Source organism: Trachypithecus francoisi, unplaced genomic scaffold (genome assembly GCF_009764315.1).
Source record: "Trachypithecus francoisi isolate TF-2019V2 unplaced genomic scaffold, Tfra_2.0 Lachesis_group10, whole genome shotgun sequence".
NCBI classification, from domain to species: Eukaryota; Metazoa; Chordata; class Mammalia; order Primates; family Cercopithecidae; genus Trachypithecus; species Trachypithecus francoisi.
In genome coordinates, this window is record NW_022681455.1 from 85,187,132 (window position 1) to 85,205,754 (window position 18,623).

At 43.6% G+C, this 18,623-nt stretch overlaps 1 protein-coding gene across 1 annotated transcript; it reads right to left on the bottom strand.

The window, feature by feature from the left end:
• Positions 1–5,795: 5,795 nt before the first annotated feature.
• LOC117088576 (putative uncharacterized protein MGC34800) lies at positions 5,796–15,194 on the bottom strand. Its single transcript, XM_033219840.1, is given in 5 exon segments — positions 5,796–7,385; positions 7,638–8,208; positions 8,210–8,464; positions 8,923–9,003; positions 15,108–15,194. Coding segments are annotated over 4 exon segments (936 nt in total). The 3' UTR covers positions 5,796–7,385; positions 7,638–7,695.
• Between the last annotated feature and the right edge of the window lie 3,429 nt (positions 15,195–18,623).

Below are 18,623 nucleotides of genomic sequence, written 5' to 3' on the forward strand. Positions count from 1 at the left end.
TGGCACGCGCATGTAGTTCCAGCTACTCGGGAGTTGAGGCAGGAGAATCGCTTGAACCTGGGAGGCGGACGTTGCAGTTAGCCAAGACCGCACAGCTGCACTAAAGCCTGGGCGACAGAGCAAGACTACCTCTCAAAAAAAAAAAAAAAAAAAAGAAGAGAAAGGGAGGGGAAGTGAGGAGGAGAGGAGAGCAGAGAAAACCACACATAATAATATTTTAAATGTGATCATAATTGCTTTTTTTTTTTGCTTTTTTTTCTCTTTTATTTTCTTTTAGACGGAGTGTCCCTCTTGTTGCCCAGGCTGGAGTGCAATAGCGCGATCTCGGCTCACCATAAACTCCACTTCCTGGGCTCAAGTGATTCTCCTGCCTCAGCCTCCCGAGTAGCTGGGATTACAGGCATGCGCCACCTTGCCCAGCTAATTTTGTATTTTTAGTACAGAAGGAGTTTCTCCATGTTGGTCAGGCTGGTCTGGAACTCCCGACCTCAGGTGATCCACCCGCCTCGGCCCCTCAAAGTGCTGGGATTACAGGCGTGACCCACTGCGGTCGGACAGTAAGCACTTTTAATTATGTACTAGGTGCATAGCTCCAGACAAAGAACAGTGCCTAGAGTTACACTTCTGCTTATCTAGAAGGATCAAGTCTAAGGGCATAAATTTTTAGACAACTAAAGCAAGTATCAGAAGCAAAATTTTAACTTAAATGAACTAACAGGGACACTGATTAATTCAGAACAAATTTCTAAATTTTGGAGACATTTTAATTTTATCTATAATCTTAAAACAATCTATGTATAGGATATATATATATATATATAAAGATAGGGCCTCACTGTTGCCCAGGCTGGAGTGATTTATGTAATCGTTCTCATCCTTGGTTTATCTAAAAAATACAAATAATAACACAAACTTTATAAACTTGCTCTAAAAATTAAATGAGGGACATATAATACTCCTCCCTCCGTATATTGAACATTTACAAAATTGCAGGCATTGTGTCTAGATTTTTACACATGTACCACATATAAGCCTCATAACAACCCCATCTTTTACAGGTGAGAAAACCAAGACTCAGAGGAGTTAAAAATACGTTCACGATCATATAGTAATGAATGGTGGAACTGGGATTCAATCCAGTTGTGTCTGACTCCAAACGTGGTGCATCATCTTAACGAAGACCAAGTTATTCTCAGCACATGAAGGTACTCAAAAGATGTGGATTCCCTTTTTCTATCCCCTTATGTGTGAATTTCAGTGGCTTTCACAGCCTCAGAACAACCCCACACACCCTCCCAGTTGGCTTTCAGTGGTTCCCTTCTTCTTGGGGCTGATTAGGAATCTGCATATTTAGACTACTTCTTCAATCACCTCCTTATAAACATGTGTGGATCAAGTAATGAAATTTTCTAGGCCATAGGTTACTGTGAATTAATTGTCTAGCTTTTTTTATTGCAAATTTATATGTAACACATTTTATTACATAAAAAAAATCACAGGATCTACTGAATTTGTGCAGAAAGGTCCCAAAGTACACTGCAGAAACATCATACTGACTACACAGGAAGACCAGCCCAAACACGCAAAGCAAGAGTCCCTCCAAAGGCCAGGTGTGAGGTGGTTCTTGCCTGTAATCCCAGCAATGTGGAAGGCCAAAGCGGGTGAATCACTTAAGGCCAGGAGTTCGAGTCCAAGCTGGCCAACACAGTGAGACCCAGTCTGCATAAAAATTTACTTATTATTATTATAATTAAAAAGAGTACCTCTAACATTGCTTTAGAATAGAGAGCTCTGGTCTAGAATTCAAGATATGGAGTTATGAGTCCCAATGTGGTTACTTAACTACTGTTGTGACTTTGGGCGGGTTATGTAATCACTATGATTCTCAGCCCTTTCTTTGCAAATTATCAGCATTGGAATAGATGATTTTTAAAAGCCCTGACCAGCTCTAGCATTCAACGATTCTGCATTAGTGGATACTTGTCAAAACCATAATTTACTTCTTTAGTGATGCCCTGAGGTGTTCCTGTGGTTACAGGAAATGTGGAAATAATATTGTCATATTGGTCATAGGAAATAAATTTGGCTTTGCTTTTTTTTTTTTTTTTTTTTGAGATGGAGTCTCACTCTGTCCCCCAGGCTGGAGTGCAGTGGCCGGATCTCAGCTCACTGCAAACTCCGCCTCTCAGGTTCACGCCATTCTCCTGCCTCAGCCTCCCGAGTAGCTGGGACTACAGGCACCCGCCACCTTGTCCGGCTAGTTTTTTGTATTTTTTAGTAGAGTCGGGGTTTCACTGTGTTAGCCAGGATGGTCTCGATCTCCTGACCTTGTGATCCGCCCGTCTCGGCCTCCCAAAGTGCTGGGATTACAAGCTTGAGCCACCGCGCCCGGCCACTTGGCTTTGCTTTTAAAATGGGTGATTTAACCACATGGAATCTATGACTATTTTGAGAAATAACACGAGACAGTCAATGTGATGCAACCTAATGTGGTCCCAAAGTGTTTCTGCAGGATCAGAAACTCACAAAAGCATTCACTTCCCCATGAATATACCAGTGAGTCCTCTAGCCACAAAAACTTACAGTCCATATATGTTGTAATGTTTAATACTTGTGTGAATTACTGCATTTATAATGCACTCCTTGAAAGGGTATGGCTTGCTTCCCAAAGTCCTTGGTACTGGAAGCCTAACTGCCATTCAGTGACTGGAAAACCCTCTCCCACCTTCTCCTATTTCCTTCCATGACTGCTGGATTATGAAGGAACTGAAAACAACAATAAGTGAGGACTGGTTAAAGAAACAAGTGATGTTCATCCTGAGAATGACTGACAACGTTTCAGTGAAAAAATGAGAGTAGTCTTTGAATAACTGAAGGTCTACTGTAGAAGAGGGTGTCAGCTGGATGTGTTCTATAGACCCCTAGGAGTCATGGCATGGTAAGCCCCTAGTGAATGTTTATTGAGTGAATAAATCCTGTACTGCTCCCACAGCATAGACCAAGACCATGGGCTGCCATGGGGTCCTGGGGCTGAACTGAGCCCTGGCAGGGGTAGTCTCCTCACTCTCCTTTGATCAGAAGGCTGCATGTGCTCTACGTTTTAGAAGTAACCCTGTTAACTGGGACATTCAGACTCCAAATGATGAGTACCATTTGCTTTGAATCACACCTGTAATCCCAGCATTTTGGGAGACTGAGGAGGGCAGATCACAAGATCAGGAGATCAAGACCATCCTGGCTAACACGGTGAAACGCTGTCTCTACTAAAAATGCAAAAAATTAGCCGGCCATGGTGGTGGGCACCTGTAGTCCCAGCTACTTGGGAGACTGAGGTGGGAGAATGACGTGAACCTGGGAGGCATAGCTTGCAGTGAGCCAAGATCATACTACTGCACTCCAGCCTGTGTGACAGAGTGAGAATCCATCTAAAAAAAAAAAAAAAAAAAGGTTTATTAATCTAACAGTGGGGTTATTAAAAGGTATCTCCGTAAAATAAAGTACTTTGGCTTCACTTTCTATAAACAGTTTCCTCAAACACTATGTGTTACATCAGAAATCAATGTGCTCTGTCTACTTTGTCTCTGTTATCTCCAGAACCAATTTTCCTTACCTTCAATTAGTCTTAGTGTGATATGTAACAGAATCAAGTGTTATCACTATTATCTCAAAACCATGTTTCTTTTTTTTATTTCTTTTGTTATAGAGACCAGGTCTTGCTCTGTTGCCTAAGCTGGTCTCGAACTCCTGGCCTCAAGCAATCCTCCTGCCCTGGTCTCCCAAAGTGTTGGGATTATGGGCGTGAGCCACCACACCCAGCCTAAAAATCTGTTTCTTAAGGAGTAATGTAGAATACATGACATTCTTAAATATACCCCAGCCTTCTCCAACTAAGCCAAATTGTTTAAAAGTTCTATAATATTTAAGATTCAGGATACTGTATTTCAACCTCCCTAAAAACAATGTATTAAATCTTAGAATGCATGTGCCATAACCTCACTTTTCTGACAAATAGTAAAACATTTCATGAGCTTGGTACAATGACTTGAAATAAAATGGTAAATTTAAAAACATTAAAATATACATCCTGCATTTTTTTCAATTACATATGTCAAAAATAGTAACCTAGACTAAGACATCCATTTCACTCAGTAGATGTTTCAAGCCACAAGATTTAATAATAAACAATATTGGGTCTAGGTAACAATTCCCAGCTAGATCAGGGAAGCCCTAGCTCTACATGGTATTACGGTATAAACATAGTGTCTCTCTTCACTGTCAGAGAGGGATGGCTTATCTCTGAATATAGGATGCACCTTCATGAGCCATCTTATTTACCATACTGTATTTCTTTGCTAAATTAAATACACATTTTTTTGGGAGAAGATATAGCACTACATGGTACCAAATACCAACCAAAAAAATCATACAAAAAATAAAAACAGGTAAATAATAAAACATTCAACTTCTGAAACATAGCAACATTAAGCCACCTCAGTTTTCTTTTCCCAATACTTGCAAAACCCCCAATTCCTCATCTTATGAAAACATGGGGTACAACATGTGGTATGACAACGGGGAGTTACATCTCAAAACCATGAAAAACAGCTTTAGAGCTCAATGTTAACTTCCAACAGAAGTAAAGAGCTAATGAGTCTTTGTAACTTTTTAGTTACAAAGATGATGCACTGGCAGAAGTAGCTCATCCTCTTACAATATTTTCTGTTATCGCTGTAGTTATGTGAGAAAGAGATTATTTGTCTGTCTCAATTGAGAAGACTTCACTGTCTGATTCTTTCTTCAGGAACCATGCACCTCCTTGCACTGTCACTCAGCTACTCGGATATCTCTTGAACATCTCTTGAACAATTCTGTTGTTGGAAGTTTATAATGTCAGCTGCCAGCACACTTGAAATGTGTGAAAATGAGGTGATACACACAACACTTCTGTTCAAGTTTTGATTCAGCCTGCCCCAGTGACCTGGCCTCTTTTCTCACTGGATGCAATGGAGAGGCCATCAGCATTAGACTCTGTTCTGAAAATCAGAGGACATTGTGTTTTGCTTTCATCTGAAAAGATAATTAATAAATCAGGAACCCAGAAAATGTAAAGGCTATGAGTGATTATAATGCCAGACACTGGCTATTTTTCTCAGGTTAACTGTCCACATGATCAGTGCTACCAGACAGCTACAATCTTGTCTGTGGAATAGGAGAGAGAGACAGACCCGCTTACAGTAAAATGTAACAGTGTTGTCCTAGTTCCTTCCTGACTTGTACTGATGTCACAGTCCTAAGATTAATTCATCAAAGTTTCATTAGGGATGATCACAGTTTTTAAATGGGCTTTGTAGAAAAATTAAATCATTTTAAGAAACAGCAGCCCCTATTGTATTGAGGAGCTAACAAGTTTTGGTGGCTCTTCTGGTAAAGTAGCATAGATTTCTAATATTGTTTTATCTTAAGACAAACAAAACATTGTTTTTTTCATTTTCCTTAGAGCATGATTCATGAAATACTTTACATAATTTTAAATGTTCAAATTATAAGCAAACCTTTCGAATACAAAATATAAAAAGTCCAATAGTATACATTAAAAGTTTGCAATCACATTACAGAAACAGTATCTTTTTTTTTTTTTTTTTTTTTTGAGACAGAGTCACACTTTATCCCCCAGGCTGGAGTGCAGTGGTGTGGTCTGCAACCTCTGCCTCTTAGGTTTAAGAGATTCTCATGCCTCAGCTTCTGGAGTAGCTGGGATTACAGGTGCCTGCCACCACACCAGCTAATTTTTTGTATTTTTAGTAGAGCCAGGATTTCACCATGTTGGCCAGGTTGGTCTGCAACTCCTGACCTCAGGTGAGCCACCTGCCTCAGCCTCCCAAAGTGCTGGGATTATAGGTGTGAGCTACCGTGCCCACCCGGAAATACTGTCTTATTATTGCATAGTTTTAATAATGTAAAATATTTACTCACAACTGCTTATAATATTGTCAATAACTGATGATGATATTTTGTCTGTAACTTGTTCTCTAATCATTGGGCTACAGACCACACTAGAAAATAACTGTCCGCAAAGTGGCTACAAACATTTAAATTTTAAGAAAAAGCTTGTTACTGACAGGTACTTGTACACACAAAGCATGCTGTCTTTCCCAATAGAACTTCACATTGCATTGAAATAATCCACTTACTTATAGTAAAACAAATCTTGCTTTAAAAAGTTTACCTAGCCAGATGTATTCCGAAGTAAACTTTATTTAAGGTTGGGGCTATTGTATTGCCTGTTGCCCACATAATCTTAACATTATAAATACATCAGAGGAAGACACTGTCCTAGTACACAGCATTTGGACTACTAAACCACTTCTTTTAAGATGAAGAGTTCTAAACACATAGTTCAAGTGTCTAATTCGAGCAAAACCAGCAAGTGAGTTTCACTGGAATACTGCAGGGGACGCCCTTTCTCCCTCTAGGGACTATTAGGTTTTAAGAGAAAAAGTGAGGATTGTCTGGGCGCTTTCTGTTCCTGCGGCCGTTTTCCAGTCACTTTTTTTTTTTTTTTTTTTTACTTAAAAGTTTGCAGAGTTCTCAAGAACAGTCAGATTCACTGTGGAAGGACCCGAGTCCCATGTGTTCAGCTAGTTTATACCCTCTCCTTGTTCTCCTGGGTGACCTGGCGAATGGACGCTGCCTGCTGTGCAGGCTGCTGAGGTGCTTTGTCCAAGCTGACAATGGGAGGGCTGTTTTGCGCGTTTTGCATCCTAGGGTACCCAGAGGGATGGTGCAGCAGCCAAAACTTTCAGGGATCTGGGAAAAGCCTCTGTTCTGAATGATGGAAATCTCATTGTTCTTTATGGCAAGCTCCTGGGAGAGAGCTGCAGCAGGCTGTTTCCAAAAATTGGGGTCGCCATTCATTATTCGGGCTGCCAGATCCTTCTGGAATGTTTCAGAGAACTTCAGGCCATCACCCCCTAGCAGAGTCACGGACTGTTCCACCGAGGCAGCTCGCCTTGGGGGAGGGCATGAGGGTCCTTATTCCACATGTTAGTGCCAAGTGTACCTGGAGGTTGCCCTTGGTGGTGAAGGCCCTGCCTCAGATGGCGCCGCTGAATGGCTTCTCCCCAGTCTGGGTGCCCTCCTGGAGCTGCAGGGCACCCGCGGCGCCACAGGGGAGGGGGCAGCAGCGGCGCGAAGCCCGGGCCCATCCCTGGCTTAAGTCCAGCGGTGTCCTGGACTCCCCCCGCAGCATCGGGCCCTGCCCGGCCTGATGGCCTCGTGGTGACCTTGAGCTCCACCTGTGATCATGGTGTGCGCGGCGCTGGAGACCCGACGCTGGCCTGTGGAGGGCCCTCCTCTCTGCTGATGAACTGCAGGCTAACAGGGGACTTTCTTTTTTTTTTTTTTTTTTTTTTTTTTGTTGAGACGGAGTCTCGCTCTGTCGCCCAGGCTGGAGTGCAGTGGCCGGATCTCAGCTCACTGCAAGCTCCGCCTCCCGGGTTTACGCCATTCTCTCGCCTCAGCCTCCCGAGTAGCTGGGACTACAGGCGCCCGCCATCTCGCCCGGCTAATTTTTTGTATTTTTTTTTAGTAGAGACGGGGTTTCACCGTGTTAGCCAGGATGGTCTCGATCTCCTAACAGGGGACTTTCTTTGCCGACCGGCGTAGGCGGCGGGGGCGGTGGTCAGGTCCTGGCGACTAGTGGCCGGGGCAGGCGGGCGGGCTGTCCAGCCTCTGGGTCCTGAGGGCTATTCCCTGGGCTCCTCCAGGTTGCCCAGGCCAGGAACTTGGGGCGGAAGCGCTTGCCCAGCACCAGGGCAGGTTCTGTGCCCGGGTCTTCCGCAGCGACAGGTTGGGCGCTGGCCCTTGCAGTGCTTCGCCAGGGGGACAGCTACAGGAGACACTGGCTGTGGAGCGATGCCGACCAGCGGGCGGGGAAGACGCTGCCAGGAGGGCTGAGGCAGAAGAAGGCTTGGCAGGCTTGGCGCTGATCTCAAGAGGGGCGACCTGCGACGCTGGAGGCAGGGGCGAGGGTTGGTTCTGCGCTGCGGGTGGCCAAGGCTAAGAGTCAGGAGGAGCCGCTGCGGAGTGGGGGGCGCTGGAGCGGGTGCTGGCTGGGACAGGAACCGGGAGCCCGAGCTCGCGGGGTCGGCAAGGACCGGGGCAAACAGCCGGAGCGCCAGGCGCGGGTTCAGCAAGGGCAGCTGGCTGGGCCAGGGCTAACGTGCTCGGGGCTGAGCGAGGGCGGCAACCGCAGCGGTACCTGAGGTCCCCAGGGCTGCGGATCTACTGCATGAGCTGTCTCTGGAGGCCCTGCCTGAGCGGGGCCAGGAGCCGCTCCAGGATCCCCGCACAGCCACCCAGCCGCCTGCCTGCGGGCGCCCTGGAGGAACCGCGCCTGCGCCACCTGGTGCTCAGCGGCTTCTCCAGCTCCTGCGGTGCTGGGCGCTGGGGCCTCCGGCGGGGCCTAGCGCGGTTCCCCCGACGTCTCTGCTTCTACAGGCTGGGCATGCTTCTCCGCCGGCCTCGCCTTGCCTTCCTGGCTGGCTCCTCGGAGACCACTCTCTTGGCCTGGTAGCCAGGAGAGGTGGCAGGAGAAGGTTCCGGATTCCTCGGCGGGTGGGGCCCTAGGCTGTGTGCAGTGAGATCAGCAGGGGCGGGGTTCCCCAGCTCTTCTGCTCTAGGAAGTCTGGCCCCTGGAGCTCCGCAGTTTCTAGCTGTAGTTGGTCTCTGGCCTGCTGCTGCTCTCCACCTGCTGTTTGGGTCTTGGGGCTTCCCCCAGTGGCCTGCTGGGGAGTCCCCGCAGGGGCCAGCAGCTCCTCCTCCAACTTGAGGAGTGGGGCTTGGCCTGCTTGCACCCAGACAGGCTGTCATTGGTGCCTGTTAACCATCTACACACACACGTATGCACACACAACAGCTCACTGTGACGTGTGCATGCGTCACAAACACATACATATGTTCAGACACAATCTGGTTGTCTGAAAGATTAAACAGCTCAGATAACTACCAAGAAAAACAGAGTAGTCAGGGAACATCTCTGAGTTAACAGAAGGGAAAATAAGAAATAAGGTTGCTAGAACTGCTTACGTAATAAATGTAAACCAAAAGATACATATTTTAATACATCCGATGTTATAGCAAAATTCTAACTTATGCTGCAGCATCCCTGCCTTCAGGTCATCATTCAGAGCATCCGTTTATGCTGAACTGCAGTGATACTGAAAATTTCTCGATTCACAGCAAATTGGAAGCAGCGATCACAAATCTCTATCTGTATTAAATAGTCATACTGTCAGGAGATTAACCTTCAGTAGAGACGGAACTATTTTATGTTAGAATATGGTATACTTCTGACATGATTTTAGTGTATAATGTTTAAGAAACGAAGAAAAGCCAACAGTTACAATTCTTTAAATTTGATTACTTCAAAAATATATTCATCCTAGAAAATTCCCTTGTATGAGTTTCCCCAAAATGCTGAAAATGTGAGTCATTGCTTCATTTAATTCTCCTTTCTGTATGTAATATATTTTAGAATTTTAGCTGTTAATTTATTACTGTTTTATGTTTTTCAAATTATAAAGAGCTATCTGTAACCAGTATTTCAAAGTATTCCCCAAAAGACTACACAACCATCACTAATCTTTTAAAGAACAATGACTCACTAACAGATGGTATTTTGACATTCATGTTGCTCTATGATAAATACCTTAAAGATACATTTATGGGCATCTCATTATCATTATGGATAAATAGTTCCAATTTTTGGTTGAATTACTCCACCTCATCAAAAAGTGAAAGATAAATTAAGAAAATTACTTTAAGAAGCATACTGTCAATAATATTAAGTAGAAAAGGAGTCAACCGAAGGTTAAAGAGGTTACTTGTACTTTTAAAGAGTCTTTTGTGCTTTATGCAAGTTTGTTCATACAGAAAAATCAGAATAATATTTGTTAGGGAAGATGATGATAATGCCAGTACTCATCATGACACACAGTGATGGTGAGAATGAGAAGCAACTGAAACCAGAAGAAGACTGGAAAAAGGGCAAGGGGACACTACTCCTTAGTTTACACTTGGAAATAGAAGTTTATTAGCTGAGTTTTACCCTAAACTCATCATCCTGAGACTTGTTTCTATAAATTGAAATATAATAAATATAATGACTTGGTTCTGAACACCTGTTAAAACAATCACACTAAATAATTAACATAATTTTTTTTTTTTTTTTGAGATGGAGTCTCCCTCTGTCGCCCAGGCTGGAGTGCAGTGGCTGGATCTCAGCTCACTGCAAGCTCTGCCTCCCGGGTTCATGCCATTCTCCTAATTAACATAATTTTTAAGAAAAATGAGATAAGTGAAAAATATGTGAAGGTAATTTAAAGAGAAATATGACAGTCTTATTAAATGACATACTTATTTTATAAAGTGTTATAAAATATTCATCTTGTAGTATTTCTGCACACTTTTACTTGACATATTTTGTTAAGTCAACATGTGAATCACAAAATACATAAAATCTCCTTTCTCTTAATGCTTTTACATACCATGATTTTATTTTGCTATAGGATGAATGTTTATGCCTTTCCCCCAAAATTCATATGTTGAAACCTAACACCCAGTGTAATGGCATTTGGAGGTGGGGTATTTGGGAGGCGATTAAGTAATGAGGGTGGAGCTATAACAGTTATCTAATGTTATATAACAAATTTCCCTAAAATTCAATAGCTTGGTTAAATAATTTTATTATCTGTCATGGTTTCTATGGATCAGAAATTTGAGAGCAACTTGGCTGTAGAGTTATGACTTCAGATCTCTCATGAGTTTTAAATCAGATTTTAGTCAAGGGTGATGTCATTGAAAGACTTGACTGGGGTTGGAGGATCCCCTTGTAAGATGACTCAGTTACATGGCTATTGGCAGGAGGTCTGTGTTCCTTTCCACCTAGACCCCTCCACAGGTCTGCTTGAGTATCCTGCTTGAATTTCCCCCAGAGCTAGGGACCCAGCACTCCTACTCAATTTTTGAAATAGTTTTAGTAGGAATCTTACTAGATCTTCTTTATACAACTGGTAAAATTTGGTTGTGAATTCATCTGGTCCTGGGATTTTTCTAGTTCGTAGGCTTTTTACTACTGATTCAATATCAGAACTCATTATAAGTCTGTTAAGGAATTCAATTTCTTCCTAGTTAAATCTTGGGAGGTTGTAGGTTTCCAGGAAATTTATCCAATTCTTCTGTTTTCTAGTTTGTGTTTGCACAGAAGCTTTGTGTGCATGTGTGTGTGTGTGCGTGTATTTTAAATCTCAGTATTTTTGTATTTCTGTGGGGTAGGTGGTAATGTCCCCTGTGTCATTTATCATGTTTATTTAGATCTTCTCTTTTGAATCTTGGATTTTTCTCATTGGTCTAACTAGCAGTCTATTAATCTTACTTATTCTTTCAAATTATTTCCCATTATTTTCAAAGATTTTCTACATTTATTCCTTAATTTTATTCTTTACTCTAAAGTCATTCAGGAGCAGGCTGTTTGACTTCCATGTAATGGTATGGTTGTTAGAGATTTTCTTAGTACTGTTTTATTTCTGTTTTATTGCAGTATGTTTTTAGAGTGTGTGTGGTATGCTTTTGGTTTTTAAAAATTTGCTAAGGATTGTTTTATGGCTGGATGTCTGTTCAATTTTAGATTATGTGCCATGTGCAGATAAGAAGAAGGTGTATTCTGTTGTTTTGGGGTGGAGAGTGCTCCAGAAGTCTATTAGGACCATTAGGTAGGTGTTAAGGTCCCAAATATCTTTGTTAGCTTTCTGCCTCGATGATCTGTCTAATATTGTCAATGGGGTATTGAAGTCTCCCACTACTTTTGTGTGATTATTTAAGTCTTTTTGTAAGGCTGTAAGATCCTGCTTTATGAATCTGGGTGCTCCTGTATTGGGTGCATATATATTAAGGACAGGTGTTTTTCGTTATGTCCTTCTTTGTCTTTTTTGTTCTTTGTTGGTTTGAGGTCTGTTTTGACTGAAATTTGAATAGCAACCCCTGCTTTATTAGTTTTCCTTTTGCTTGGTAGATTTTTCTCCATCCCTTTATTTCAAGCCTGTGGATGTTATTGTATCCAAGATGGGTCTCTTGAAGATATAGTTGAATCTTGCTTCTTTACCCAAGTTGCTACTCTGCCTTTTAATTGGGGGGCATTTAGCCTGTTTATATTCAAGTCTGTTTTGTGAGGTTGAAAGTAACACCCAGCATTCTCAAGTTTAACATGGGAGGATGCACTTAGCTATGGGTTTGCTTATGTTTACAATTCAACCATTTTTCATTTACAATCCCTGTGTGCACAAATACAACTGTAAACATAAGTCATTTATTTGGAAAATAACTCCTGTTAGCTGTGCAGTCTGAAGCCAGTTATTTAAGCTGCCCATACTTGAATTTTGTCATTGGTAATTTAGGAGCACAATACCTACCCCCACTGGCTGTTGAGAGATTAAATGAGATGTGTATAAACTGCCTACCACATGGGGAGTCTCAAATGATAGCTCTAAGACAGTAAAAGGAAAGAGAGTGGGAGGGACCCCGGTTGTGGTCCACTCACTCAGGCGTGTGGGCCGTCTGCCTCCTATGACTCCCTCTACCTCTGTACATCCCTGGCTGCAAGTGGTCCCCAGTTGGGTCCCTCTGCTTGTCCCCTGGAACCTGACTGCAGAGACTATTGTCCCTTGCCCCTTGTGAGCTCTAGGAGTTTGGCAGATCTAATGAAGACCTGGTTTTCAGTTTTGCGTGCTGTAAACCTTGATTTCCTTGCATGATATAAACCTTGATTTGACCACAAGTTAAAACTGAGTCATCAAAGCTGAAGCTGGGCTGTGACTGCCGGTCAGAGTTCTTATAGGATTTCACAGCAACGTGAAAGCTCTTCCAAACTACCCCTCCTTCTTAAAGTGTCTGCTAGACACAGTGACTTCCTTTCAAAGTCCGTGCCACATTCTGCTTTTCCCTGCACAGCCAGCCAGAAAAATCCAAATTAAAAGTCCCTCAGGAGAACGACAGTGTGGATAGATTGCTGTTTGGGGAACATAGCCAGTCTGCCCTATTCACAGAGTGGCGCATTCAGCCTGTCAGACACGCCACATGCTGCTGCGTTCACTTGATGATGATTACACGAGGAGCAGCATTCTGAAGGAAGGGTCTGCCCAGCCACTAGCAGCTGATTTATTATTTATATACAATTAAAGGTCAGGGTTCAAATGAATGCTGGCATCTGGGAAAAGCCATTATTCATGTATGGATCAGACTGAATATTTGTCATTTCTCTGGTGACTTCACATACTACCTGTGCCTTGAGACTCAAATTATATTAAGCAGATGCTTTAAATCTTTTATTTAGTTTAATTTTTGATCTTATTCCACTTTTTCAGATTATCTGGGCTCGTTTAAAATTAGCCCTTGCTGCTTCTTCATATATTAAAACAGGAAAGGAGGGGAATTTCTTTTTAGAATGTATTGCATGCTAAAGATGAATGCAAATGATTCGACTATGATTTTTAGTGACCCACTATTAACATAGTAGAAAACTCAGTACATTAATGCAATACCTCTTTTCACATCATTAGTCCTAATGGAACTGTTACCAGGATAATAGCTTGACCTTTAGCTATAGATTTAGGTAGCAAAAATGCATTCTGTCTCCTCGATACCTCTATTCACAGAGCATATTGACTGTTTGCAGATCAATGCAGTGACAGTCTTTTGGCCTTGTTCTTGAGGCCTCATCTGCTATCGTAATGGAGAGAATAGGATTTCGTCTTCAATAGGGAAATTCCAGTTAAAGTCTCTTTTAAGTTTAGATACAATCCATTAACTAGAGTGTCAATAATGTGTCTGGTGGAAATATTTATTTGTGTAGGTATTTTTTGAAAAGCCTATTGCTGCACCTTCAAAGATCTTAGACACAGACCCAGGAGACGGTGATTTTCTTGGCTTCCTTCTATTGAAACCAAGTAAGTTTTCATTGAAACTAGAAAAAAATAACCAGACACAGTTGACCTTTTAGTGACTGAGAGAATATTTGAGCTCAAGGTTGGACTAGAAGGGTCTGGTCTGAACCTCCTCATGACGTGGGAGCAGAGTCCACAGTCTCCTTTGGCTTTTCTTAAACTTCTTGCCCGCACACATGGGAATCATTCAATGTGGTGTAGTCCAAATCCACTTTGTTAATTTGGAGCCATGACTTTCTAATGTGTGCTAATTTGGACACATGCATTTCACAACCCAAGAAAAGAGGGGTTGCTATGGAAATTAACTGTATGAATAATATTACAAGGGGAGAGATGCTTACCTGCTAAGACAGTGGATTCAGCCATTTTTGTAGCACACATTTATATATATATAAATAGGATGCTAAATGCAAATATTTTGTTCTGTGTATTGAAACAGGACTTCAAGACCCTTTTGGAAATTATCTGATTAGTAAATGTTCTTGTGGACATTTGAAGGCAATAAGACCTTGCTTCTTTAAATAGATCCTATTAATTAAAGACTTCCTGCTAATTCAGATAGACCATTTTTCCCCAGTTAGTCTAAATTTGTAAGCTAATGTATTTGCTTCCATTAGAAACAAAAATGAAAAATTTGTTTGCTTATTTATCAAATACTTGAGTTCTTCTTCAGAAAAAGGCACTATAGTAGGTGCTTTGAGGGAGACAAAACAGATGAAGACCCTGAAGTTACTTAGAATCTAGTGGCAGAGATTTGAAAGCATGTGCACCCCCAGGGATAGCCTCTCCTCGGCACATCCCCACCTTGCTCTCCCGGTCCCCCCATGTCATACATTGGGCAGCCTGGTTGATTTTCTCCCCAGTCATTAATTCTGCTTTCTAAGCATCACTGCCCCTCTCTGCAGGTGGGGCTTCAATGACCTTTCCACTGAGACTCTTATCATAGCCCTACATCTTCCTCTCACTCCCCAGTCCCACTGTCATCCTGATCACTTCTCTGTCCACATGACAGATGGCCTAGCCTATGTAGTCGCTGGACCTCATTCATGGTGACATTCACCTCTGCTGCATTTCAGCCCTGCACTGTTGGCCACACCTTATCATCCTCACATGCATCTGCTCCTCAGCTGCTGCTGCATGTTCCAGTATCTCAGGGGACAATTCTTCCAGCTCCGTGACCCCTGCTTGCCAACCCATTGACATCTGCATTCCCTGATCTCTATAGATATCTCCAAGCCCATGAGTCTTTTTCTGTCTTCACGTCCTTCCATCCTTCCTAGATTTGGGGGGTGAAGGAGATGGGAGGGAGTAGAGAGGTGAGTTCATTCATGCCAGGTCACACCTTCAGCATCTTCAAGGGATCATATCTTTGTTCTTCTGCCAAAACTGTCCAGCAAAATCCTGAGCCTAGACCAGCCCTATCATCCATTGTCCTAAAGGAGCTGCAGGGGACTGAGGTGGAAAGCCTGTAGCCTGTTGTCACACTGCATAGCCCTTCCCCATAGCTCATCTGCAGCTTGACAGCTGTATTAGTTGTCTGTGGTCTGCTTCCTCTCCGATTCTTCTCAGAGACGATCCCTCACCTCCCCCACACCCTCCATCCTCCAGAGTCCCTCGCCCCTGAGCCCACTGAGGCCTCAGGAGTGTTTGCTCCAGCCTAGAACCACTTCTGAATCGACCATCTTCCCTTCCCGTGGGTTCAGAAAATGACGTTTCCCTCCTTCTGTTAGAGGAAGCCCCTTCATATCTATTCCAGATCCATCAGCCCCAGCCCTCCCCCCAGGGTGGTGCCTTTGACCATCTCCTCTTTTTCCCTATATCCTGCTCTCTCCTCCTACACCACTGCTCCCTCAGCCTGCACCCCACACCCAAGTCCCCATCCCTTGGCCCTCCTGTCTCCCCTCTTCTTCTGCCCTCCCCTCTGGACCAGATGTCCTGAGAGTGGCCACACTTCCTGGCCCTTACTGACCTTTAGAGGGCACCAAGCTGTCTCTCTTACCCTTCTACCCCTCTTCTGCCCTGCAGCATGCTGGTCCCTCCTTTTTATTAGAACCGCTCACTGGCCTTCCCACCACTCACCTCACCCCTCCTGCCTGGCCAGCCATGCTTGGGCCACTTCATGCATTCCTCTGCCTCCACCTTCTCCTTGGCAGCGTAGCATGCCCCAGGGCTCCCAACCCAGCCTATACCCTTTCCACTCTCTGTGTTCTCTCTGGTGAGCGTTCACTCTCTTACTATTTTGTTTTGTTGTTGCTGTTGTCATTTTTTGAGTCAGAGCCTTCCTCTGTTGCCCAGGCTGGAATGCACTGGTGCGATCTTGGCTCACTGCAGCCTCCGTCTCTTGGGTTCAGGTGATTCTCCCATCTGTCTCAGTTGTCACCTCTCCTGTCCTCTCCCCCCCACCTCCCCCCCACCACTCCCCTCAGGGATCTGGGGACACCGCTGGCTCATTTCCCAGCAGCACCGGAGTTCAGCTGCACCATTTACTGAACACCAAGTGGGCAGACTCTGTGGGTGTTTAGGGTGACCGGTTTCAGGATTTAAAAAGGGGGCGAGAGAGGAGGTGGGGGCACGTCCTGGCACTAAACTGTGCTAGACTTGTACTATACCGAGGGGCTGGGACAGCATGGGTAGCCGGGGAGCACCTGAAGAGAAAGGTCTTGATCGGAGTCTTATCTTATGTTGATCCACCTGGCTGAAGCCGGAGCATTTGCAGGAGAGGGTGGGCTGAAAACAGGGGATCCCATGAAGAGGCTGTTGGAAGAGGCCCAAAACCCACAAAGCCACATCTGAGAAAGAGTCAGCTCAGGCTGGAGGAGGGAGAACGTGTCAGAGCTGACACCAGGTTTCTGGCTTGAGAACCAGAGGGGGTGTCACTTGCACTCACTAAGATAAGGAACACAGGGGTGTGGTGATTTGGAGAAGACAGGTGAGTTCATTCATTCATTCATTCATTCCACAGGTGCTTAGGGTGGGCCCTGCACTGTTCTGCCAGTTGAGTGCAGCGGTGAGCCAAAGTCCCTACTCTTGCAGAGCTCACCTCAGACAATGTCACAAGAAAAGGGACAGATGGCAGAACCCTGGGAGGAGCAGCAGCTCCTGTTCCTGAACAACCTTACCAGGGAGAGAGCTGAAATGGGAGCTTTGTTCCAAACTAGCCAGGACTTTAAGCACCATTCATTCCTCATAACTCAGGTCTCAGCTACACTTCATCATCAGAGAGGGATTCACAACTGTCCCACGCCAAGCTCAATTAAGTCACAGCCTCTGACCCTTCACATCGCTTGCCTTTCTCTGAAATCATCTTGCTTATTTGTGTGTGTGTTTATCACCCATCTTTCCACTGGAATCTAAGCCTTGTGATGTCAGGTGTTATGATTTCAGGCCCTGGTGAAAACATGTTCAGGATGCCCTTTCTCCCCTTTGCCCAGCAAGAGTGGACTGATTAAAGTTGGACCTGAGGTTTCTATGAATATGAAACTGAGTCATTCTGACTGGAGTGAGCCGTGGCATCCCAGTGCTGCCAGTTATAGGAAGTGACTTCTCTTCTCCCATCAGCCCAAACAGGAAGCCTTTATCACAGAATCCAAGAGTGAGGGGAGGGTCAGGCTGGTTGGACAGTGGCCATATCATGGTATGCGTCAGGAGCCTTTTACTGCACTCTCCTTTCCCCTGTATCCCATTATCTTAGATCACATGGACTTGCCTTTCCCCTAATGCCGCCCCCTCACCGCTCTTCATAATTGGGAAATTGTGTCAATAAATCGATCAAAGAGATGCAGATTGTGCTCCATGATAATTTAAGAAATGCTAGTGATTCAGACCAACTTGATTTACATGGATCAAATCTTATTATGTTTTGTAACCTCAAACGCGTGAAATTGATTATCCTCCCTAAAATAATATATACCGATATGTGTGTATATACATATTTGTTTATTTCTATTTTGTTATTGGTGAAATTTAAAAAAAAAGTTTAAATGAATCACAGTTTAAAAAAATGTTCTAGAAATGGAGCTTGGAGTGGGTAGTGCCCCACTTGCTTTATACACACTGATATTCCAAATAGACCTGATAATTAAAGGCATTTTTAATTGTTTTATTTTTGGCTATTTTGGACTTTTGACTGAAAAATGGAAAGATATTTTAAACCTAAACTCTAAAGCTAAGCTACTTTATCATTCCTTTAAAATGCTTTCCAAAAGTGAAGCTGATACAAGCACAATCAAGGGAGGAGTGGTCAAAAACCAGCTGTCTAGACTTCCATTTGTGCCTATCCTCTAACACGGTGCCAAAACATTGGAAACATGGAGTGCCCTCCCTTTGAACATGGAGTGAAAATCAATTTTACAAGGGAAATTAAGTGTCTTGAGTTGTTTCAATGAAGTGGTGGCCCAGTTGCATATTCAGTTAGAAAAACTATTTTCTGCTATGCTCTAGCAATGGGGAGAGAAAGAGAATACATTAAAATAGAGGATACTTAGACGCTGTGTATTACTAAATTAAGTATCCTCCAAAAATGATGTATTTGTAACCATCAGACAGAGAACATCAGAAGTGACTCAATTAACAACACCCAGGCTAACCCCATCCCCCTCTGGTGATGCACACAGTAACGGTGTTCTG